Source organism: Corvus cornix, chromosome 19 (assembly GCF_000738735.6).
Source record: "Corvus cornix cornix isolate S_Up_H32 chromosome 19, ASM73873v5, whole genome shotgun sequence".
NCBI lineage: Eukaryota > Metazoa > Chordata > Aves > Passeriformes > Corvidae > Corvus > Corvus cornix.
This window is the reverse complement of record NC_046348.1, coordinates 7,659,175-7,684,309: the sequence shown is the minus strand read 5'-3', so window position 1 is coordinate 7,684,309 and position 25,135 is coordinate 7,659,175. Positions and strand designations below refer to the sequence as shown.

Here is a 25,135-nt window from a genome sequence, read left to right as displayed (position 1 = left end):
CTGGGATCAGTCCCTTCCCCAGGTAGCAATGAAGGATGGGACGAAACGGCTTCAAGCTGCGCCAGGGGAGGTTTAGGTTGGATATCAGGGAAAGATTTCTTCACAGCCTGTTCCCTGCAGTGTCCCCCCGGCCCCTCCCGTGTCCCGTGTCCCGTCCCGCCGCTGCCGCCGTTCCGCCCCCGGGCCGTGCGCGTCGCGGGGGCGCCCCCCGGTGGCGGCGGAGGCGCGCATGGGGCGCGGCGCGGCGGGCGGCGCGCGGCGCTCCCGGCGGGGCAGCGCGGCCGCGGGCGGGACGCGCCGGGCCCGGGGCAGGAATGCGGGGGGAGCCCCGGCCGGGGCCAAGGCGGGGTCCCCCGGGCCCGGCGCCATCGATCTGGGGGCGCAGAGCGGGCGCTGGGCCGCCTTCCAGGAGCGGCACCGGCTGAGCTGCGAGGAGGCGGCGCGGCTGCTGCTGGACGCGTAGTGAGTAACGGGGCCGGGGCGGCTGCTCCGCGCTCCTGCCCGAGGCCCGCTGATGGCATCGTTCTCTGGGCGGCATCTGCACCGCGGGTCCCGGGAGCTGCCGAGAAGGGGGGCCGGCGGTGGGATGGGGAGGGGAGGACGCACGCACCACGGAAAAAAGTGGGTTTCTGTGCTAAGGCTGCCCGTGTTTTAAGGCTATCCCATCAAAAATGCCCTTGGGGAGCTCCGCGAGGCGCAGCTTCTAAATCTCCACCCATTTCCTGTGCTCGCTCTGTGCAGAGCACGGCACATTAGAACTGTCCGTGGGAGGCAAAATCTGGAAGGAAAATGTTTTTCCTTTGCATTTTGCGATTGACCCGCACGGTGACTGCCCAGCTGCTGTGGGGGAGGCTTGGGGAGAGGGAGCAGCACAGGCTCAGAAATTCCTTGGTCAAAGTTCCTCTGCAATTACAACTCGAAATAAAAGACATTTCAAATATTATGTAGAATCCACTTATCTCTGCTTTCTCCAGCTTTTAAATGGAGGAATATTAGTGGTGTTGGAGGAACTATGGGGAAAATTGTGGGGAAATTCAGTTCTCAGTTCCAAGCAATTTGTTTTGAGGTGATAGCCCTGGCTTCTGTGTAGGGTTGTGTACGGACGCAGCTGTAGGGTCAGTACTTTGACCCGGACTGCGATGGGGAGCTGTGTTGTACAGCGTGAAGTGTCCTCACACTGGTGCTCTTCTTTCCTTTTCACCATTTTAATTAAACCCCAAAAGTAATTGCTGCAGAGGACAAAAGCCAACCTCTACGTCATTCCGACACGTTATTAAATACATTTGAGTGGATACATTTCTTGGTGTTCTGCAACAGCTCAAGACAGAACCGAATAATGTCATATATAGCCTTACTGTTCTCTTGGCCAAAAAACGAGAGAGGATGATCCCAAAAGCTCTGTTGTTTCTCTCTCCAGTGAATACAGGGGCTTGGTGAAGCACACAGGAGGCTGTCACTGTGGAGCTGTCCGCTTTGAGGTCTGGGCTTCTGCAGATCTGCACGTGTTTAACTGCAAGTGAGTTGGTTTGTTCCCTGTTCCCAGAGATGAATGTCAGCTCTCTGCTTTTCCAGCCTTAGAGCTAAAGATGAGACTGCTGCAGAACACCCTCTGTGCTGTTTCCATACGGTTTACCCCTAATTATTTCCTGATCTGCTGTGAGATCAGTGTTGGTGATTTCAGGTGCTGCTTTGGGTAGGACTTCATGTCTCACAGCCAGGCTCACACAGAAAAGTGTCAGGAGAGATCTAATGAGTCCAGGTGCTCAGCCATCTGCTTTCTGTTTCCTCTGATGCAGTGGGCTCAAAGCACATTGGTCTTTTTTTAACTTGTTCTTCTCAAGTGACATTACAGCTCTGACCACATGCCTCAAACTAAGACACTCTCTGGTTTCAGTAGTGATCCCTCTTTGCCTGCAACTCATTTGCTTCTAGCTCAAGGGTGAACTTCTGAACTTTACTTTGTTTGCAAGGTAATGAATGTTGGCAAAATTGGCCAAGCGTGCTCTGAGCGATTAAGTGGATTTCTCAGGGCTAGAGTTTGTCCTCAAGAGTTGTGTGTGAGAATATCTTATTGGGGTACCTGTGTAGGGTCAGTCTGTTCCATGGGTGTGCTCAGCCAAACACTACTGACACCACAAATCCACTTTTTCCGCTTACCTCTGAGCCATTCTAGCTGTCAGTGGAATTTCTGTTGTCAAGAGGTCCAATTGCTGCACTACAACCTGTCCACTTCTTCTAGAAAGGTCTGCCTTTTCTTTTACAGTTGCAGCATTTGCACAAAGAAACAGAACAGACACTTCATTGTGCCAGCGTCGCGTTTCAAGCTGCTGAAGGTAGAGTAAGAACACAGTAAGAGCATGGCCATGAACACGAGCAGTGTTATCCTCAAAGAGCCAAGAACAACCAGTTTTCTGCCCTAAGTTTGGCTGGTTGGGGGAAATGGCTGCATTTTAAGCTGTCTGGTTGGATGTGTTAGTGCATCTGGTTTAGAGCTCTTGCAGTTCCCAGGCCCGACTGTTACGGACACGTGTGCATACAAAGCACAGGGGTTCAGAAAAGGAGCAGGAATGCACAGCTCTGCACCTCAAGTAAAGACAGGAAGGTGGCATTTTAAATTGTTCATTTCTTAGCTACAGGCCCAAAGCAATTAATCCATTTATTTCCATGGAAAACTTACACTGCTTTTCCTTTGCTTAGGGTGCTGACAATTTGACAACATACACCTTCAACACACACCGTGCCCAGCACACGTTCTGCAAGACCTGTGGTGTTCAGAGCTTTTATACTCCTCGTTCTAACCCTGATGGTTATGGTAGGTACAAAGTAAGCTGTGCTAACCAGTTAACCACCAGGCAAACCTTGGATAAAGACTCCACTGGATGCTGATATGACAGCAGTGAGCAGCATCTGTCCTAAGAGTTTGTTCCTAAAGTGTTAATAAACATATGGAACTGCAGGCTGAACCTGTAGCTCCTCCATAAGAAAGAGTCTTACCTATAATGTCTGGGCTTCTTCCTATGAAAGATTCTCATCCCGGCTCCTCAGCCTTACAGCAATAGCATTTACAATTCCCTGAGATGCCCCATCCATGGAATGGAGCAGGCATCTCCCACATTTTATGAAAAGCAGGTTTCTGTGTACTGTTTTTCTTCAGGAATAGCTCCCCACTGTCTGGATGATGGCACCGTGCAGACCATTATCACAGAGGATATCAATGGCAAGGAATGGGAGAAAGCAGTGAGGGAACACAAGACCATCAGAGACATGTCAAAACCCTGACACATCCTTCCAGCAGCCCTTGGAGCACTGCCATGGAACTGCAGTCTGGGGTTTCCTGGGTGATGGTTGGTGAAATCAATCTTTACGTTACTGTTACCTGTTCTCTGTTTCTTAAATAAATCTTTCTATGCTGATTGTCTCATTCCTTTGTGATGTTCAGTTTTCCAACTGCCTCTGCTCTGTAAACCACTCCAGGGTTGCTAGTTTGGCACTTCGCCTTTAGCTGTGCTAAAGTTTAAATCACAATACAAAAGACCTCATTACAGTCACTTGCACCTCATTCCTGTGTCCTGCTGACACTCTTGTGAGTTGATCTTGAGCCCTGTGTTCTGAGCAAGAGGAAATGCTTATATTTCATGAGGGACACTGTGAAGGTGGAGCCTGCAACACAGTGTGTATAAAAGAAGCAGCAGCAAAGATCAGTGCGATTAGAAAAAATTGCATGATTTCTGATGTTTTATTCAAAAGCTTTGGCTTTTTAAAGTTCTCACTGAATAACAAAGGTGCTGTGGTTGTGGTATCTGTGGAGATAGCATGATCTTTGAAAAGTTACTCCTGATACCTGGATTTTACAAAGGCACCGAGAGATAGTTGCCAAGCAGTCCTTGCAGCTGTATCTTCTTGGGGAAAGAATTTGTGCCGTATCTTCTCCAATGCAGAATCCTCCTGGGCTTGACTCCCAATTAAAGTTAATCCGAATTTCTCACTTTATTTAAGCTTCTATGGTGAGAAAATAGAGTAGCTGTTAACCTTGTTCTCAATGTATCAGGCAACAAGGTATTTGGGAGGAAGTTCACCCAGCCTGGGCTTTGTAGTGTGAAGAATGCCACACAAAGAGTACCCTGTCCTCTTGAGCACCTAACATAGGAGTTTTCTGGAGTCCTGGGCCTGGCACAGTCTTTTTTTGCTCATTCTTTTACTCCTGGAGCTGTGAGTGATGTCCTGTCAGAGCAGGCGCAGTGAATTGACCACCAGATAACGAGAGAAGAGCAGGTAGAGCTGGCGGAACCAGAGGAGTTGGCTGCGATGGCACCGCATGGCTCTCTAGGAGGAAAAACAGTGCAGAGAGCATTAAAAGAACCTTCCAGAGCTGATGTGAGGGCAGTTTTCCTGCTCCTGCTGTGAGGGTCAGTGCCCATTCATAGGACAGCCTGTTTTCAGTGAGCAGGGAGAAGCAGAGGAGGTGGAAGGCTGCCTAAGCTCTGGGCCAGGAGGGCAGGAGAGGCCTGTCTGCCCCCAAGTCTGGTGGTGTGCTGCCTGATGTTCAGAGGGTCCTGCTAGAAAGGAGACTTTATATGTCACTTCTAACTCCTCCTCCACAAGTGATCCCTGGCCTCAGTGTTCACATGCTGGGAAGCAGGACCCCGATAGGTGTCTCTGGGAACACCTCTGCTCCTTCTGACCACACACTGCCAGCTGCAACTGAGTCTATTTATAGTGCACCAGCCTAGAAAGGTCAGATTTCAGGAACAAAAATACATGGGGATAATGAACACCACCTTTATCCAAGCTTTTCTGTAAGTAAATCTATCTTTTAGCAGCCTCAGAAGCAGGAAAAGTCTTAATTTGTGAATTAGCAGCACTGTTTGCTGGGTAAATATTTTCATGCTATGGAAGGCAAGCTAATCAGACTCTGATATAGGGAACTGTGGAGTAAATGTGTGAGAATCCTATGCAGCAAAATAGCTTAAAAATGTACAGTAAAGGAAACTTGTGAAGAGCTTTGGACCACAAGTTCACCGGCTGTCTCCATCTTTAGTTAGAGCTGTGATCCAAGGATGCTCTTCCTGCCATGCAGTCATGCCAGTCTTTAACAGGCCACTCACACGTTCAGAGTATTATGTTGGATCCAGTTTCCTTTGAAATGCATCCTTGGAAATGCACCCTACATCCTGGAGACAGTATAAAACTCAGTGCCCTGTGGCTCCTGGAGATCTCTGAGCTGCAGATCTGCTCAGCCCCATCCTGTCACGCAGCACATGAGGTAACCTGGCTTGTCCCTGTTTTAAAAATCACTGCAGACATTCCTTAGTGACATTTATAACTCATGGATACAACTATTTCTGGCATTCCCTGGGAATGTGACACTTGTGACTAAAGTGCTCACAATGATGATGAGCCACTCAAACAGGTCAAGCAGGTGCCATACATCTCACCTTGGCTTGTTCAGTCTCCTCCTCTGTGAGGATGAAGAGTGCATCCCTGGGCAGGAGGCAGGAAATGAGGACATCCAGGAAGGAAATGTACTTCCTGAAGAGATTCACTGATTCCAGCACGAGCACACGGCACCCTACACAGAGAAAGAGGATAAATATTTCAAAACAGCAGCATTCTTGTAAGGTGCTCTTTTCTCCAGGCTCAGCAGGTCTTTGCAGCTTCCCTGTGCTGCTGGCCTTGGGAATCTTTTTTGTGTCAAAGGGGAGCAACTTCTGATGCTTTCATCAGGATTTCTGTGTGCCCAGTGCACATCTATGACCATTTGTATTGGCTCTTATTCTGTATATGACCCTTTGTACTGGTTCTTGTTCTGTAATAGCCTGTGGAAAGCAAAGCTAGCTTTGAATACCCCAAAAACTGTGTGGTTTTTTTGCTTATAATTTAAATTATTCCTACATAATTAAGCTCAAAGAAAAAGGTGCAGATGATTCTCTGAATGCTGGCACTGTATCATGTAATGGAATTTTAAAACAGTAGTTTCTGGTTCAGCTACCAAAATGAAATTTCATCTTTCTACTCCAATTCTTAGCTACAGAATAAATATTTACAAGCCTCAGGAATCAAATATTAACTCAGGCAGGCAGTTACACTTTAACAGAGTTCCTGAATTCATTGTTCAGATATTTGTGATGAAGCAGACGAAAGTAACATGTTTAAAGATTCTGCTGATGTTGTAGGGGTTTTTTTCGGTTTTAAAGATCCCTTTGAACTCAAAAGTTAATTGCTGCTTTTTTTACCATGGCTAAATTGTCTTCACTGATGAGTTCAGAGCTACTGATGGTCCCCCTAAGAGCCTGTAGCTCTCAAGGGAGCTGCTTTGGGATTTCCTTGGCTTGGAAGCTGCTGTGATTATGTTCCACACTTCCCACATTGTATTAAAGTTTGACAGAAGAGGCCAAAGTCACAGTTTACACAGGTGGTCAGAGATGCAATTCGATTTGCAATGAGATTTCCTTCAGTGAGCCCTGAAACAGTGAAATTACACAGAAGAGACAGAACAAAGCTCTCATGGACTCCCTCTGGCACATCTCCAGGATCTTTCAATTCCTTTCTTTCTTTTCTTTTCTCCAAGGGTGTTGTTCCAACTTTTTAATAGCCTCTCCCACTCTCCAAAGCAAGACTGGTTAACTCTTCATTTTAGTATCACAGAGGGCTCCAGGGCCATGCTTCCCTTCCATTGAAGGGGACACGGGATACTGGGACCTGACTCCCCAGCAGGTCGCACAGAGCATTCACAGGAGAGATTTTCTCCTCCTGTGAGCAACAATGGGCAGGGGCAGAGCCCTTAAGGGCAGTCACCGGCGCTTCCATGCGGACAGGCGCTGACGAGCCCGTGCTGTGCCGGGCAGCGGCGGAAAATCCCCGCTGGAAGCGGCGGGCGGTGCTCGGGAGCGGCCGGGAGGTGGCGGCGTCCGCCGGCCGCGGGACGGGAGCCGGGACAGCGGGGCCCGCATCCCTTCGGCACCGCTGCCAGCAGCACCTCCTGTCCCACCCGTGCCACCGCCGTGTCCCCACCGCCGTCCTGCCGCAGCCCCGGCCCCGGCCCCGCAAGGTCACGGCGCGTCCCGGAGCGGCAGCTGGGCAATGCCGAGCGCCCGGCAGGGCCCCGGGACGTGCGGGAATGCGGGGGCTGTGGGACCAGCACGGCCGGGACACTTCCTGACCCCGAACCTGAGCCCCTCTCCCGCTCACAGCCCGCAGGGACAAGGGACAGGCAGAGCTGTTCGGCTGCCATCCGCTCCAGTTGCTCTCCCAAGGGATGCTCTGCAGGCACAAGTGCTGCAGTTGCTCACAGAGTGCCCTGACACTTCTTTCACTCCCACTGGAGACGTTTCTTGTTTCCAAATAGCAAACTTGTGATGTGCCGTGAGTGGGGGAACCACTCTTCCCCTTCCTCTGTAGAGATCCTCTGGGCTGCTGCTGTGGTAGTTTCAGAGGAGTGAATTAGTACAGTGCTGCTCCTGTCAGCATTCCCACTGGCACCTGTTTGCTTTTCAAACACGGGACAATGGGTCTTTCCTTCCCTGGATGGTTTTAATGGACTCTGGCAATGCCACATCAATTCCTACTCACAGTGATGGGAAGAGAGGCCTGGCACAGGGTTACCCAGCACCAGTCTCTGAAGGAGGCTGCTCTGTTAACCAAATGTGCTCTCCCTTTCCTCAATCTCTTTCCTTGAGAAATATTAATTCATGGAACAATTACACCCTTTTGTTCCCCAAAGCTAAGCAATAAGGGCTCAAAACCATGGCAAGTGATTTTAGTGTGGATGGGTCAACCTGCTGGGCCCTCCTCGGTCAGATCAGGCTAAGTGGTGGAATTCGGCTCCCCAAAAAGAAGGGCAGTGTAAGAGCCCTCTGTGTCAGTGATCTGACCAGGATTTCCATGTGCTGACAGCAAAGCCTGCTCTGCATGGCAATGTGAGATGACATGAAGCAGGGAAGGAATGTACAGTCCAGGGAGAGATGGAAAAGTGTTCAGAGAAACATGCGCGGGGTGAGAGCAGTGCTGCCATTGAGGAGTCTGCTCCTGTGACACCAGCAGGTGAAGCTTGTCAGAGCCTGCTGTGCCTGTGACCTGGGCAGGATGGGATTAGCAGTGTAATGCAACCTCTCCAGGTTGGCAGAAAGGGCAGGATCAATATAGCTCATGGATTAGGCTGAGAATAGAAGTGTGTGAAGCCTGCAGCCTGCTCAGCTTGGCTTTCTGCTTCCAAATCACTCAGGCAGCAAGGATGCCTAGAATGAGGAGTGCCTGAGTGAGCACTGTGTATGCTGCAGGCCTGCACTGCTCCTGAAGGAAGGAGGCACAGGTTCTTCTGGAAGAGCACTGGTTATAGCTGGAAGGGGTCAGTGGCAGGGGTGGGAGCACATCCAGCAGTTGTCTTGGCTTCTTGAAACAAGTGCTTGTGCCTGGGCTGGAGAACTTCATTACAGATTATAAAAAGCCTGTTGTGTTTGTGCTGGCGAAAGGCATTAGAAAGCAAAGCAGGATATTTAGGGTGCTCATTTGCATATCACTGAGGCAATGCAAGGCTTAGCTGGCTTTTGCATTTGCAGGGAGATTTTCTGTGGATTCCCTGATCACATGGGCTTACACAGGCTCACCCACAAACAGTTCCCTCTTACCAAGAGCAGCGCAGCACTTTTCCATGGCCTGAACATGCCTTTCTGTTCCATCCAGCCAGCCTCAATCCCAGCATCACTCGTTTCATTAAGCCCCTCTGATGCACAGCCCTGCACGCCTGCCAGATCAAATTATAAATACTGGGAATTTCAATGAGACTGGAACTATATTTGGAAAGGCTTAGCGTAAGCAGCAGCATGGGAGCTCCCCGTTCCTTTGGTGTTTGTAGGTCATGTCAGATGTGATGTAATCAGAACAGCAAGGCTTGCACAGAGCTCCAGCAGTCTCTTGATGCTGCTGGAGAAATGGAAATGTTCTCTATATGTGGGTCTATTTCAAACCTGAATGGATTTGAGGCACAGCCCATATTCAGGACCAGAGTGAATCTCACAAACCTGCATGAGCAGCACATGAAAGTGGCTCGGTGTAGATGGGGCCTGACAGCCAGCAGTGACATCAACCACTGCAGGTCCTTGTCCTTTGTGCTGCACACAGCACACAGAGCTCTGCTGCATCCCAAGGCTGAACAAAGAAAAGGTCCTAGGAAAGAAGCTGGCACTAATACTCCTCTTTCATAAACTGGGGAACTGAAGGGACTAGAGTCAGAGCTCAGCTTAAGGGCATTCTGCCATCTTGGCTCATGCTGTCTCATTAGGCCTGCAACTTCCTGCTAGCAGAGAATTAAAACTGATTTGCTGTGACTCATTCAAATCCTACAATGATTTGGGAATTAGCATTAAAGGAACACAGCCTGGATGGCTGCTGAGGGAGCAGGAGGTTCACTGGGTGGGCCTGGCTGAGCCACCTTCCTATGCTCTGTCCAAACAGCTGAGTGGCAGCTTTGTGCTTAAACGAGGTCCATACATTTGTCCCTGGGCAGGCACTGTTTGCTAGAGATAAGGGCTGCAGCTCTACTCTACAAAAGGGCTCAGTAACAATCTCCTTCTGTACTTTGTTTCTTTCCTTTCCCTACTGGTACAGAGAATTTCTCAGAGATTCTTGCTCACAGGTGGAAGAAGCCACTACAGTTTGTTGTGCCACTGCAGATTTCAGATTCCTTTCCTGAGCACATTTTGGTGGAGGCTTAACTTGCTACATGCAAACATTTTTGGCTAAGGTGGTAATTGTTTCTGAGGCTTTTGTCATAAAAAGGAAAAAGGCTTGTAAGCAAGACGTGACCAAAACCTCTGTAACTAAGCTGAGAGACCTGGAAAGAGCACTCAAATTCACCCAAGAGGCACAGGCCAGACACTGCATCACACCACTGAGGCAGGACAACCCCAAGGGACTGAAAAGTGACTGTAGAGAAGCCTGAGCTGGTAAAAAATTGCAGGCAGATAAATGTTCAGCTGTGGGTTTCATTTGCAGTGCAGGGGTGAGTTGGGCAGCTGGAACCCTGGACACAACAGTGATGTAAAGGACTGCAGGGTGGGGATGTGAGGTTGGGATGGGAGGTGATGGACTCCTACCTTCAGGTAACTTCCCCTCTGAATGCAGGTACCTGTGAAAGAAGAGATACAAGGTGGTCAACGCTCAGTGGAGTTACTCAAACCCTGATTTTACAGGTATAAACTCTGCACACTAAACCAACCCTTGTCATTTAACACATACACACACAGACAATGGCCAATCTTGTGAGAAGCTTCAGGAGCCCATACTGGATGCACCTCAGGCAAGGATAAGCCTCATTCCCCACACTATTCTGCCATTCCTTTCCTCATTCTGGCTGTTGGGACATGTCACAAACAAGCTCCATAAATCAAATTCACTCTCAGACTTCTCAAGGGAAACGCAAGAGGCTACCAAAGGCTGTTCACCCCTGAGAGCACCTCTGGCTGTTTAAAGCCCAGGCTCTGCTGGCCAGGGGCATTGTCTCAGTGGCTGCTCCTCTTGGGGCACCAGCTCTTTTTTTCCTAACCCAGGCTGGCACTGGGACATCTGAGAAGATGCTCTGGCTTTTTGCTCACCAAGACTTTGATCCCTTCATGACTTTGTCCTGGGGAGTCTCTGTAGCAAAACAGAACGACAGGAGCACTATGGGGGATGGGAATGGCGCTGGCACTTCCATCAAGAAGCGTAAGCAAATGACCCTGAGAGGGTGAGGGCATCAGAGAGTGTTAACTTCAATTCCTTTTTAATTCTCTTGTTTTTTCTGCTCATGACTTCGGAGCACTTGTGCTGACACTCCCGTATGCATTGCCTGGATTTGGCCCACGGCAGGGCTGGGAAGCAGCAGGTCTCCAGCAGATGGCACTCAGGTCTGTCCCACACCCAGTCCTGCTCTTCCAGGAGAAAAAGAAATCCAAACAATGGAACATTTGCCAAAAGGAGAAAGGAAATAATAATAAAAAAAAGTTATTTAACCCTGTGTAATATTTAAAGAGATTGTTATCACGTTACAGTGGTGTATTTAACAAAGGACAATGTCCCAGTTCATGTGTAAATCAGCCAGGATAAAACATGCATTATATGTAAACTGCTGTGTTTCTCCAGTCACTTTCAAACTAGGATTATCTCTGGCTATTGGTTAAGTTCAAGGAAAAGGATTAGCTACACAGGCCTAGACAAAATAGGAAGCACGGAGTGATGAATACCCAATGCAATACAAAGCAAAAGTCAAGCCAGAAATGCAGGTCATGACAGAACTCAAACAGCAATCAGAAAACATATTTAAACAGACTCTCCTGCCAGTGGTGTCCTCTGCTCCAGAGCCAGAGCAATGCCATCTCCTACTAAACAATGGCCTTGGAATACTGACTTGACCACCTTCTACCCCACCACTCAAGTCTTACTGCTCTGACAAAGATTGTTAAATGTTGCCTTGTAATTTAAATATCTCCATTAGTATCTGCTCTGCTCTTCTGCCAGAGGTTTCTTCCCCCACAAGTGGAATCTGGCCACCCAAAGAAATGATTCAGCACTTGGTACAGTTAGCAGGGTGGGAACCTTTTAGAATAAGCTTGGAGATAAAGCAGTGAGTGGTTGTGAAATTTGGCAAGCTCTCTGAAGGGCCAGTGTCTGTTCTGGGTGTGCTGCCCGCCATGAAGGCACCGTCAAAGCACTGAGCTGCTCCAAGAGGGAACTAATAATAACCATTCCTGTCACTAGAAACAGGAGTGAGAGATCCAGCTCATAGGGAAATGTTTCAGCAGGAGCAGGGAGCATCTTCAGCAGGGAAGAAGAGCTTGATTCAGCAGCAAATTAAGGAGTTTGTGCTTGTGTAAAGGTTCAGGGAGACACAAACTGTGTTTGGTTACTGAAAGGTCCTCAAAGCTGCTACCAGCAGACCTGTCACTCATCTGGAAGAACAGGCATGAAGAAACTGCATCTCTCCTCATCCTTTTTGTCCCAATCCAAATGCTTCAGTTCTCAGCAAGGCTCAGTGCAGAGCCCTGGGAACGGGCTCCACCCAGCTCTACGTGCAGAGGAATTGCAGCCTTGCTCATTTGTATTTCTCTGTGGTTGCAGAGAGAGAGAGAAACACGAAGCTCTACCTCCTGCACACGTTCACAAAATGAGCCAATCCTCTCCCAAATCCATCTTCTCGCTCCCATCTCCACCCTGCTGGAGCGTCTCCGTGGGACACTTCCAAGTAGGGGAGAGGTTGCAGCTCTCAGTTGTTGCCATTTTGGGAATGTTGTTTTACAGATTGGACTTGCTGTGGTTTGGGCGAAATGAAAGAGTTTGGCATAAAAAAATCTCAAAAAGTAAAACACAAACAGGCTCTTTTTCAGGAGATTTTTCCATATGGGTGTTGTTTTTTTTTTCCCCAGAGAGACTTTTTATAATCCTTTTTAAACATGAAGTGACCTAAGGTGCCTTGTTCCCACCCACTGCCCAAGTGCCAGAGGCTGGTGATTACAGGACACCTCTCCCTGCACCCTCTCTGTTATGCCTGTGGTAGGTTCAGATCCACATGTGAGACCCTCTGCAGTGAAGAAGTTGCAAAGGCTGTGAGACATCCAAAGGCTCCAACTATTTCTGCCCTGCAAGAACTCAGCCCCAGCTCCTCCCTCAAGGCCCAGCTGCTTTGAAGGCTGTTGCTGCCTGCAGCCATCAGCTCCATCTGCTCAACAGAAACACTGAAATGCAAACTGCAGGACGGAGCTCGCTCCCAAATTCCCTGTCTTCACTCAGGCATCCTCAAGGAAAGGTGTGAGTGGGTCAGCTCCTATGTGGCACTGACCAGTGAAACCTCCCAACCTGTTCCAAGGGGAACAAATCAAGATGGAGCTGAAACCTCGGTCCTGGGGAGCACAGAACTCCTCTGGGGCTCATGCCCACGTGGGTGTGTTAAGGTTTGGGTGATGTTCTGTTTGATGAGAAGTTGTTCATTTAATTCAACGACTTCACTCTCCAGTTTCCCAAGCCAGAGGCAAAACCCTTCACTGAACTGACTCCTGGCTGCTGTGGAGCACTGGGGAAATACAGTTTTGAAGAGCATGGCAAAGAATGGATGTCTTAAAGCTGCGCTGGGGCTCCATTTAGGATTCCAGCCTCTAATCTGCCTGATTAATCTGATGAAACAGATGTGAAGGAGGAAGAACAGGCATTCTCCTAGGAATCACAGAGACATTAGAAGGATATACTTGCCAGATGTTGGATGTTTGCTCTCTGGAATGCCTTCTCCCTCCCTAACTGGACTTTCTGGCTCCATTTCCATGCACCCTGAACTACACCATGGAGCAACAGTTTGTACAACTCTGTACTCACACATGGGACAGGGGCAAAAGATGGTTCTGCCAGTGGCAATTCAGAGATCTTCCAGCTGACAGAGCTGTCCCTGGCTCTGTGCTTTGGGCCCTGCACTGTCTGGGAGAAGAATGTGCAGTGTCACTGCTCCACTTGCTGCTAGCAGCCCAGTGATACTGGGAAGGACACCCCAGCTTTAATCTTAATGGCTCTTGACAATGCCATGGAAGGGCACTGGGATGGATGAACCTGGCCAAATTAAGGAATGAGGGAAAGGAATAAAGGAATGAGATAAAATGTAGAAAACTATGGGATGTATGCCAGTGCAGAGAGCTTTGAGGGGAAGTCTCAAGGATAGACAGCAGAGGACAATTCTGTCTCAGCCTTATGGGGACAGTCTGGCTGCAACCACAGCCATCACTCACATAAGCTCCCCCAGGACATTGAAGATCAGTAAAACAAGTGAGAAATGCATGGGCTGCAGCTGCTGAAAGGAGGGAGAGATCTTCCAGCAACACACTGTAAGAAGGCACCAAATAAAAATGGTAAATGGGATATTATCCACCATTATCAAGCTAATCATCCAAACCCGGCTTCCTCTCTGTCCTTTAAGACCTGGCCTTGGAAACTCAACACAAGAATTGTGCTTTGTTGGGGTGGGATGCACTTGGTAGCCTCTGAGAATGGCTCTCACCAAGTGGCATTGGCTGCACACTGCTCTGCTCATTGTTTCCACACACGGATTTGCAGCTGGCATTTAACCAACCCTCCTCTTCCAGGGAGCCTCAGTGCAGCCCTTCTGCACAATGTCCAAGGCATTCAGGGATGGGGCATTCAGTGACCAGGCTGGGACATGGAAGTGCAACAAGGCATTGGTGGCACTCAGGCTGCATCCTAATCAACTGCTGAGTGATAAAGCTCCCAAATATTGTCTCTGCACAGCCTCATTTACAACCTGCCACAGAGCTGGTGAATGTTAAAAAGCATCCTGCAGGACTGAGAGGTGTTTTTCCAAATGGAATTGACGAGAATAGTCTCAGCTAATGATTCCTTGATGTAGCTTTTTATATGGCATCATTGATAGAAGTTTTATGGATGCAGTTGCTATAACAACATAATGCACAGTGGTTAAATATAGCAGCTCCTATTTTCCACTCAGTTTGCTCTGCCCTAAGCAGACAAGACTATTCTTTTCTGTTCTAGCTAGGATGAAATGGATTTAATAACTCACTAAAGAAAACAAGTGGTACAGTCCTTCCTCCTCCTCACAAAGATGATTCCTCTCCATCCTAAGCAAGCAAACAACAAACCAAACAGCCCCCATTTGCCAGGCTCCTGGGCAAGAGGGCTTGTTTAAAATCAAAATGCACAGTGACTCATGCAAAACTAAACCACCTTGATATTACATGTGATCTCAGTGCAGGCACTGTCATTTCAGAGTGCAGGAAAGAGAGGTTCTCCAATATTCCTGTCACACAGTATTTACCAAGCTCATTACCACAGTGCCTAGTGACTGGCCAAATGCTGAGGGGGGATAAAGTGACTTGGTTGTCACTCAAAACCTGCTCTTCCTTGTGGATGAGCGTAACGGATCCAACCTCCTATGGCCACAGGAAAAGCTCCTGTTTTGAGGGATAAGAGAGAATCATGTTGCCAAATCAAGCTACAGGAGATTGCTTCCAGTTCTTCCTGCTTTGCTGCAGTGGGTTTTTCTTGGGTTTGGGCTGGTTTTTTTTCCGTCTGGGAGCCAGAACTGAAATACTCCCAGGGGAGACTGAAATCAAATAGCAATTTGTGTTCCTCTCCCACCCTGTTTTTTCTTATTTTTCCCTTGCAGAAGAACAAATCCACCCTTGAACCTTGGTGTTTCCCAGTTCCTCCCAGATCTGAAGGCCAGGCAGGCACACAGCAGCAGCTGGACTCCTGCAAGCTGTCAGGAGGAAGGTTGCTGCAAGGGAAAGAACTCATTTCTTCTGAGTAGTTCCTGCTCCTTTGAACATAACTTCTGTTCCAGACACTGGAAAGAATATTTATGCTCTTAGCAGACAATACTGAGCATCTGCTCAGCTACAACCATTTCCTGAACTGTTTTATTCCTTGAAGCTGTTCAATAATTTGCACCTCCTGAAGCGAAGAGCTGTGAGAGGAGTCAGCCTGTTATACCCCTGTTCTTGCAGAAAGTAATGTCATGGAAGTGAGCACCAGCCTGTCTCCCAGAGACTGGGAGCATCCAGAAGAGCTGAGGATCACTGCACCAGCCCTCTGCTGCATCCTTTCCTCCACTTTTCACAGTGGAGGCAGAACCCTGCAGGACTTGTTTAGAGATGGTTAATAAATACATTGCAGTTGATACCTAGAGGGGAGAGGTCGTTTGCCTTTCTCTTGCCATGTAGCACTGGGGCCCCAGGGGCAGCCACTGCTGCTCTGCAGAGCTCTGCTGGCACAGGGGGACAGGAGAAGCCTCAGTTTATGCTCCCAGTGCTGCCTGTACTGGCCAACATGTGAGAACTCATCAGGGCACCGAGAGTCAGGAGTGATACAGTCACGCTCTACTTCCTCCATAACACAAACTGAAAAATAATGAGGGCAAGCAAGCCACTAAAAATAAACTTAACCTTTCAGCAGCCACAGTGTCACTCCTGCCACATGCAGATGATGGGGCTACCATGATTAATTCTGCTGATTCAGGACTGGAAGGGAGACAAGACATAAACCAGCCCTTAGTTAATGAGAACTGCTCATGCTCTGATGTCCCTATCAGCACAGATCTCATCAGCTCAGACAATGTTCTGCTCTAGCTGAGGACCAATGCAAAGCTCTGAGTTCAAGGGAATTGTAGACAATGAGCATTTCCTGGTAACATGCTCTGAGACAAGTAGAGGGTTAAATCCCCACTGCACACACAGGAAACCTAAAGCATTGAAGGTGGGAAAGTGATTTCTGCACAGCCACAAAGTAAGACATGGGTAGAACTGGGATCAAAATCAAGAGTTTTCCTTAAATTTCTCATATATAATTCAGCTGCTAGCTTGTTTTCCCATGATCTCTTCAGGGTGGAGGACACCTAACAGCCTGCCCTCCATTCCTCTTTGTAGGTCATACAGCAGTTGACTGAGCAAACAGGCAGCTGGAAGCTCTTTAGTCCCTCTGTGCCAATGGTGTGAACATTGGTCATCAACCTCTGCTCCTCAGTCATCAACCTCTGCTCAACCTCTGCTCACTCCTCAAACAACTGTGCCTGAAACCATCTCCACATTCAGCCCAAACAAAGACACTGTTTGCTTTAACTCCACCCCCTCTCCTCTGTTAGGCTATTTCAGAAGTTGCTGGGAAAAGCCATGATCCCTCTCTAACACTGAGTTCCAGCCATCAAAGCTCTCAGCATCTTCCCAGAGGAGCTGAAGGTCCCAGTATGGGTTCTGTGGCACTGCAGCTTTCTCTAGGCAAGTGAGAAAGGCAAATCACTGTGATGTTGTCAGCAAGGAGAGCCAGAAGAATTTGTTTACTTGAATTGCACAGATGATTCAGAAAACAAATGGGTGCTATAAATACAAGCTATACTTGCAAAGAGTTCTTCTCATGCCTGGGAAAGGCAGGGGCAGCTCTGGAGAAGATCTCTCTAGGACACAGTAAGGTCTGAATGAGCAGAGGGTTAAAGTAAAATACAGTGGCTGTCTTGCCAGCAAAATTTGAGTGATTTTAAAACAGGGATTTTTGTCTGTCAACCTCACCACATCACACATCACCACGGCACGGAGACAGAGGGTCCCATAATGTAAGGAATAAAATGGTGAAGGAACTAATGGACCAATGGACTCTTCCTAAAAGTGGTAAATAGGGACAGCTCCTGCGAAAGAGCAATGTCCTTGGGTCAGAGAGGGAAATTCAGGTACCTGGGCAAGACGGCAACATCCTCTGGAACAGTGGTGCGGAACTTTCCAAAACCCAAGTGCCACCAGCTCAGGCATCAGCTATTCACATACTCTCCTCAAAGCAGAAGGGCAAAGTGATCTGTGGCATATTTTAGTGGGATCAAGGACAGGAAGAGCAAAGAGGGCCCAGTGAAAGTGAGACTGGCAAGGTCCCAGCTGATGGAACACTGAAAGATGCTGTAGGTTATTCCCAGAGCTGTGGCAGTTTCTCCAGACAGTGTTGTGTCCCACAGCCTGGCACTCAGTTGGAGCAGTGAAGTCAACACTGCCTTTGGTTCTGCTTCCACACCAGCACCACGTTGACCCTGCAGCCCCCAGGGAGGCACCCAGAGAAGTGTGCAGACACTGTACCTCACAGCAGTGTGAAGAGAGATGTGGTTGGCATGGCCACTCACTCCTCCCGCATCAAATGTCACCACCTGCAATAAAACCACAGAACAAGAAGCATTTAGGAGTGAGAGGAGGAGCCTGTGCAGCTCCCAAATTTGATATCCAACACAGCCCTGTCCCAGCCCGTTGTGTCTAACGAGTTGTTTATGTGTTGCACAATGAGGCCTTGTGTGTGAACTCCTCATGCCACAGAAACACAACTAAACAAACAAGCCACTCTGGAGCTAGATGACTACACAGCCTAACAGCCTGAACAACAGAAAGATGACAAAGACCGTGTCCCCATTGGCAGGATGCACTTGTTACTTATTACCAGGGCAAAAGGTCACTTTCAAAGTGATCTGTTGCAAATGTGTTCCTGACCCGAAAGGTCCAGCGCTATGAATCACTCTCTCCTGGATGTGAGAACATCCTCCAGTGCCTGTGGATGACAGGGTGAAGCTGCAGTTTGCTGTGCTGTGAATCAGGACATTGCTGCAACAAGAGCCACACAAGCGTGTCTGACTGGCCTGGTTCTAATGAGGCTTCACCAGAGAATTAAACAGTGATAAAATAATCCGATAGGAGAAGAAGCCTTTTTAAACCATCTGACTGCACTTTTGTACAAAAATTGATTCTCTGCAGGGAGAAATGGGAACTCCAAAATGCAGAAGTGTGTGAGCACAGCAGTGACCAGTCACTGTCCAGAGCCACTGGGGACTCACTCCCTCTGTGGGGCTGTGCACAGGGTACTTAAAGGCTCCAATGCCCAACCAAGAATCCAGACTGGCAGCACAGAGTGTAGAGCAGACAGGGAATGTGTGCCCATCCTCTTTCCAGGGGGTGAAAGTGACAGTCCCTGGACAGTGCAAAGCTCAGTGCTTGCTCTGGGAGAAGCCCAGCAGCAGAGCTCTCCACAGCTCCCTTCTCTGGGACCAGGAAGAATTCATCAACTCCCACATTTCAGGCAATGTTTGCTTCCTTGCAAGCTTGTTCTCTCTTCAGGGAAGGAAATGCTACAGCCTTGCTCACTCACTGCACCTCCCTTCTCAAAATCTATTTTATATGCAGGGCCTGGAGCACTGGGTTAGAGATCAAGGGAAGATCAAAAGCCACCGTGCCCATCCTGCAACTTGCTCCTCCACCCTCCAGCAGGAGAGGCCCTCTCAGACATGGGATATTGAGTCAAGAGGGAGAGGAAACACAAAGGCAGTGATAAATACTTCAAAACCCACAAACTTCAGACAAGCCTGCTTATAAACCCACCCACCCAGGACAAGCTCACAGTTAAGACTTTCCACTTTGCCCAGTGGCTGCCAGCAAGCACCAGGTTGGTCTTTGCTGGCAGGAACTGGTAGGACCAAAATTGGTTTCATTCAAGAAGCATTTTCTGGTTAACCCCTGTTTTATAAAGAGAAAAAGGATGTGTTTAACCTTGGCTGCTGCACATCAGCACTGCCAGAGAGCTCTGCAGGGCCTGCCATGGTGCTGAGCCCTCCCTACGGATATCAGCTTTTGGAGGAGCTCATCAGGGAAAGACATGAAATTCAGCACAGCTCAGGGAATGAACACAGCACCCTGTACTTTGCAGATAAGAAAAAAACACACTCTGAAGTCACTCCTACCTAGAGTGGCACTTTCCTAAGATGACAACATACCCCACTCAATGCAGGCAGAATAAATTCCTGTTCAGGTGAGTAACAGTGTTAGTCTGATATGGGCTGGACTTGCACTAAACCCTTTTAGTCAATGGAGACAGAGAGAGGGTTTGTCTCTTCTGCCTGGTCCCTGATTTTCATGTAACCTGTACAAACAGAACGTTTTTAAGAGTAGTACCCTTCTGTCAAAAGTGGCTGAAATTAGCCAATGGGCTCTAAAGTCTTCTGAAACATGCATGTGCACATACATATAAATACAATTGCATTATTTCTGCTTCCTTAGGAAATCAAGCTAAAAACCCCAGGCAAGCCAAAACACACATTTTTCCTTCTGCGGAGGTTACAAGAGAACAAACCAGAAGACTGAGATAAGAGACTACAGTGAGCAGACTAAATAAACTAATCATTGTTTTTACAAAACTGGCTCGGGCCAACTGTGGGAGCACAAGGCTGGGTTAGGAAATATTCTTGACATGGGAATTATCTGTTCAGAAACACCTTTGGAGGCTTTTCTTCTTCACATCTGTTTTGAAATGGAAGCTGCTGAGCTTATGTAACATCTGAACCAGCTGAAGAGACTACACAGAGCTCATTTTCAATTACTGTTGTCCAATTTACTGTTAGGACATTTACACTTGAATTGCCTGTCTCTTCCAATAAACAAATTTTTAAGTACAATTCCCAAGGTATCTGCACAGTGACTTGGCCACGGTGGCATTCCCTTTGTCTGATCCCTCTCAGCACACACCTGGCTCTGGGACAGCAGGGATGTCCCACCCTAAGTATATATCATCTAAATATCTATATATGTCATCTAACAGGGCTCTGATTCCACAGCACCACTGTACTGTTCATGACTTAAAGCAGGCAGTAATCACATGTAAATCAATCCCTCTGGCTTCAGGGATTCATTTCATTGATAAGGAATTTGAATTTCTTTCTCACATGCTGAAGATATTTTCACACGGGAGCATTTGCTCCTTCCACACAGTGCAGCTCCTGCTGTGCTGGCTTTTAACTCCTAACCTGAACCAGGCTGATGATGAAATCAAGCAAACAATCAGGACAGGATGAGAAAACCTGAACATCTTGAAAGTGTCTGGGTTAAAAACAGGCTTAGCCAGTTCTGGGAGCGAAAGGCTGGGACAATAAATATACTTCATGTGGAAATTATTGCTCAATGAAATCTTTAGGGCAAGAGGGAGTTCCCTCCCCACACCTGTTCTGAAATGGGAGCTGCTGCTGTTGCTGGTTTTTCTTCTGGGTGACCTTGGTATTCAGGAAATGGAGCTTTCACTAGTGGAAGCCAGAGCAGCAGCCAAGACAAACAGGTCCAGAAATCCCTTCCGGAGAGGGGAGAGCACAGAGGAAATTACTCAATTACCAGCAGAAGAGAAAACTCCTGAGAGGTCTGGAGTCCATGATCCCTCCCCACACCTCAAAGCTGAGGGTCTCCCTCCTCTCTCTGGTGTCATGCAGTGCTTCAAACACAGCACACATCTGCTGTGGGCACACAAAGGTCTCTGCTTTTTAGCAAGGGCCATCCCTTAAAATGCCACAGCAACCAACTCCATTTCTCATGGCCTTCCCCCAGGCATCACTCCTTACACTCAGAGGCCATTGAATCTGAGTTTGGAGATGTCTTTTGAGTCTGATTTAGGAGCAACAAGAGCCTGCCTGGAGCTCACACAATACTATGTAACTTCTTTTTTTACACACCAAACACTTTCTAATCTGGATCAAGACAGAGTAGCCTTGGCTGCCTCTCCCTGCAACACTGGCTTTTGCTTGTAAATCCAGCAGGCAGGAAATAATTTCCAAAGTCTATAAATTAGTTTTGGCTTTGAGTACACCAACCATTAATTTCTGTGTCTGCACTATTTAATGTAGAGCTTGGATGAAACATGTCCCAAAAAGATTGAGCTACTCCTGGATTTGAGCAAATGAGTAACCATGTAATGGAAGGAAACTACACAGAATATGGTGGGACTCCTTGCCTTGCAATCTTCCTTTCAGACATGCTGGAATTGCAGCCCCTGCTCCACTGCCAGATGGCACACAACATGTTCTGTAAATAAAGATACCACTGTCGATGCTGTGACTACTGGGAGAACTGGGGAAAGTTTTCCCACTGGGATAGCTACAACAATACACATCTTCCAGTCATGTTGACTCCACTGAGTTGGTCTGAAACTGTTAGTTTTTGTTTTTTTCAAGGCTCTTTTAACATGTTCAGCCAATTCTATCAATTTCAACATTAGTGAAAAATGGACTCAGTTTACCTTTCAAGGCACAGCTGTTGGTTTAGGACAGCAGAGACATCACAGATAGCAAACTCTGAAGTCTTAAATTGCAGGATGTTTAACAAAAGTAATTAGGTGCTTCTCTTGCTGTTGTCGGCAAATTCAGTCTGCTCCTAAATGAATGGTATTACAGCAAACACCTGAGACCTGTGTGATTGCTTGGGACACTTCAAATAATGAACATTTCCGGAGCAGTTCATTACCAGCAGCCCTGAGAAGCTGCTCCAGCTGCCCTTGGTGCTGCTGATGTGTCCTGCTGCAGTGATTTGTCCTCGGTGCTGCTCAGGGAAGAGCTGATGGGAATGCAGGGGGCAGGGACAGCCCAGCAGGGCCAGCACCATGCCCGGGAATGTTTTCTGCTCTGCAAACCCCACATTTCCCTGCTCAGCTCTGCTCTGATAGTGGCAGACTCCAGCCTCCCCCAGCACAGCTAGAGTTTAATTTTCCCCGAGGCAAAGATGTAATCCTTCCTAACCATCCAGAGGAGTTCTGGTGTTTTCAGAATTTCTTCTGGGGTTTTGGTGCACTTGTCCCTGTGCCCCTGAGAGTCACAAACATGCAATACAAATCCTCCTGTGTTTGGAGCTTTCAGATTAGATTAAAACCTATCTATTCAAGGGGCCAAATGGCACAAAAGGAGTCCAGGAAAACTGCATTTGTCTCCGTGCACAGCAATGAATTTCATGGAAAATTAGCCTCAGAATCAATACAAAGTTGGATGCATGATGCTGGTTTTGTGCTCATGGGGCTTTCATGCTACAGGAGATGTGGTTTCTTGTTTTGTGAAGTGCTGAAAGGCTTTGAGAGTTTCGTGATTTTGCTGCTAATCAGTGTGTGACAGTGCCATGCCTGATCAAAGCAGGGTTCAACAGAGAGGAACACAACACAACCCTTTCCATGCTTAGGCCCATATTCCTGTTCTGTGGGAAAAAACTCCCAAACTATACCAGTGCCAGGAAATCTCCCCAGTTTAATATTCTTCAATCCTGACCTATAACCCTGCTAATCAAGCTCTCTAACACACATCTGCCAATGGGCTTCAAATCTAAGCCTAAATCTAAGTCTAAACCCCAGATGGGCTCTCTCCATCACAACAGGTTACTTTAAAACACAGAAACCGTTTGAAGAGTTAGAAAAGAGAAATTCCTCCACTGTTCATTTCTCACTGGGAAGCAAAGAAAGCTCTCCCGAGAGAGAAGATACATCCTAACCTTAGAGGCTCCAAAGAAAGCTTCCAGAGGGAAAAGGAAAGCCCAGAACACTCAGAAGTAATGTGGCAATGTGCTGCAGAAAGTGTCACATTACCAGGTTGATGTTCTTGGCTGCTATGTGCTTCAGGACAAGGGTGGCGAGGAGCTGTGTGTCCCACTCCACAGCAGGACTATCCGGAAGATCCCTGAAAATGAGAAGGACAATCAGTCACTTCACTGCTGAGAACTTTGTAAGGACCACACTGGACAAGAGAGATCCTCTTAAGCACAGAATTAAATCAAGATAAATTTATTTACCATATAAAACCACTGAACCTTACTTAAAAGCTTTACAGGCTGGGATACTAGAGGGTTGGAAGGGAAATAGCAGTTCCTACACCCTCCTCATGGATCTGCCAAGGTCTCCCTTTCCTCTTACCATTAAGGCAGACTTTGTGACTGCTTTACTTCAAGCAACATCTATTTTGTAAATTCTTTTTCTTGATTTATCCCAGTCAAATTTAAAACCCCTTTAAAAACACATTTTTCTGAAAGACTTCCCAATCTTAATCTACTGGTGAATTACATTGGGAAAGCACCAAGCAAACTCCTGCTCTCATTTATTCAGGAATAACCCATTAACCACAACCAGAGGACAGCAGAGTTGTAATTATATGGCTTGGATTTGATAGTAGTTGTTCATGTGTTTATTTTGTGCTTTGCATACCCAGCTGGTATGCAGAGCATACTGTGACTGAACTCCCTGCCTGGGTATTTTGTACTGCAGGATTCGAGGGGCAGGGAGCATGAGCCAAATGCAAAATAGCACCAGACAGCCAAGAGAACATTCCATATTTACACAACTGAGAACTGAATGTGACCCCCCAGTCATTATGTTTGAATGATGCCAAGAAAACATTGCTCACAACGTTGCAAAGGTTATTAGTAACAATAGGATAACACACAGCTGCTAAAGCCCAATAATGACACGTTAAACTGGTCTTTTTCTCAGACCTTTTCCCTCCTCTGGAAGTCTGATAATCGCTGTGAGGTGGTTCAGCAGCAAAATGACTACACAGCATTCTCCCACAGACACAGGGGCCTGGAACTGAACTGATCCAGTTGTTTGCAGCAGAGAGCAGGAGCTACATCCCAACACTGCTCAGGCCTTGCTCACTCCCCAGACTGCAGGGACGGCAACATCTGCAACAGAACAACAGGGAAATGTCTCCTTGGCACATTCCAAAATAAAGCTCAGCCTGAGTCTTCAGGAGAGGTCTTCTGGCCACAGATCTTCCCACTGCTGTTAACAGTAGTTGGAGTGGAAGGAAGAGCTTTATGTCCAAACTGACCATTAGATTTTCCCTGTTGTGTTACGTGTTCCTGTTCAGCTCCGGCCCAAATAATGTGAATTAGAAACCCCAGCACAAGAGGAGGAGTTCCTACACCAGGCTACACATTCCAGCTCTGGTCCCTGTAGCAGTACTACAGCAACAGAAAAGTTTTGTGTTGTTGGCAATTCCCTCTGGCACAGACAGCATATCTGCCTGATGTACACCAGACACCTGAATTTCACCACTGGAAAGATGCCCTGCAACATCTGGTGGCTGTCTCATCAGCTTAACAAACCTGCACCTCATCTGCTCACACACAAACTTTCCCATCTCTTGTTTGAGGAGGAAGTGGCCCTGGTGACCCCGAAGGTATGACAAGTCCCAGCATGTCACAACAAGCCTTAAACTTGCACATTTAAAAATATGGTTCACCTAAAATATCACCAAGAAACAACCACACTGAGCGGAGTCCAAGTGCAAGTCTGACAGTGCTTCAGTTGTTTGAATGATACCTCTGAGGTCTGTCAAGGCTTTAATCTGATAATATTAAAGCAGCAAATCAGTGTAACAGGGATTCTTACACTGATCACTTACAGTGCAAATATCATGCCCCTTTTTGGACAGGGGTTAAATGGAGGAAGTGAAGAGTCCCATTAAAACAGGAAGGGTGCTCCAACAGTGAGAGGTCAGGAAAAAAAAAAGTAGGGCTTGGAATTTATGATGTCCAGGAGGCTTTGGTGTCATAGCCACCGCACTCAGCTTTATTGGGCTGTCTCCAAAAAGGCTGCTGGGTAGTGGAGCAGGTTTTAACTAGTTTAGACAGATAAAGATCATCCTCGTCAATGGAAATGAACAGCTGGAGGCAACGGTTTAGAATCCCTGGAAACAAAACAATCTGAAGGCATGAGCAAATTAACTCCATCAACACTGAACTGATTAAGCAGGAATATTCCACCCAAAATTCTGCTTCTACCCAATTACTGCTGGTCAGAGAGAGACCACTTACTCCCAGTAAGGAAATCTTTTTCTTGCATC

General features: G+C 47.6%; 2 protein-coding genes across 3 annotated transcripts in view; one reads left to right on the top strand and one right to left on the bottom strand.

Annotated features, from left to right (window-relative positions):
- The first annotated feature begins 229 nt into the window (after positions 1–229).
- On the top strand, positions 230–3,421 carry CENPV (centromere protein V). Its single transcript, XM_039562729.1, has 5 exons — positions 230–462; positions 1,418–1,516; positions 2,264–2,333; positions 2,698–2,812; positions 3,155–3,421. The coding sequence occupies exons 1-5, from the start codon at positions 230–232 to the stop codon at positions 3,277–3,279; spliced, it is 642 nt and encodes a 213-aa protein (XP_039418663.1). The 3' UTR covers positions 3,280–3,421.
- Positions 3,422–3,702: 281 nt separating this feature from the next.
- The window catches only part of PIGL (phosphatidylinositol glycan anchor biosynthesis class L), a 54,487-nt gene continuing 33,054 nt past the window's right edge, over positions 3,703–25,135 (bottom strand). For both annotated transcript variants that reach the window (XM_019287539.2, XM_039562728.1), the window contains 5 exons: positions 22,882–22,972; positions 17,598–17,665; positions 10,092–10,123; positions 5,436–5,569; positions 3,703–4,323 (listed from right to left, as the gene is read on the bottom strand). In XM_019287539.2, coding sequence (XP_019143084.2) covers positions 4,225–4,323; positions 5,436–5,569; positions 10,092–10,123; positions 17,598–17,665; positions 22,882–22,972 — 424 coding nt within the window. In that variant the 3' untranslated portion in view covers positions 3,703–4,224. The remainder of the gene's footprint in view (positions 4,324–5,435; positions 5,570–10,091; positions 10,124–17,597; positions 17,666–22,881; positions 22,973–25,135) is intronic.

What these genes read in the sequence shown, in the direction of transcription:
- CENPV (XM_039562729.1), top strand. Translation starts at nt 230, where the DNA reads ATGGGGCGCGGCGCGGCGGGCGGCGCGCGGCGCTCCCGGCGGGGCAGC. An exon ending in CGGCTGCTGCTGGACGCGTA is followed by an intron (nt 463 to 1,417) that starts GTGAGTAACGGG and finishes TTCTCTCTCCAG; the next exon opens with TGAATACAGGGGCTTGGTGA. An exon ending in TTCTAACCCTGATGGTTATG is followed by an intron (nt 2,813 to 3,154) that starts GTAGGTACAAAG and finishes GTTTTTCTTCAG; the next exon opens with GAATAGCTCCCCACTGTCTG.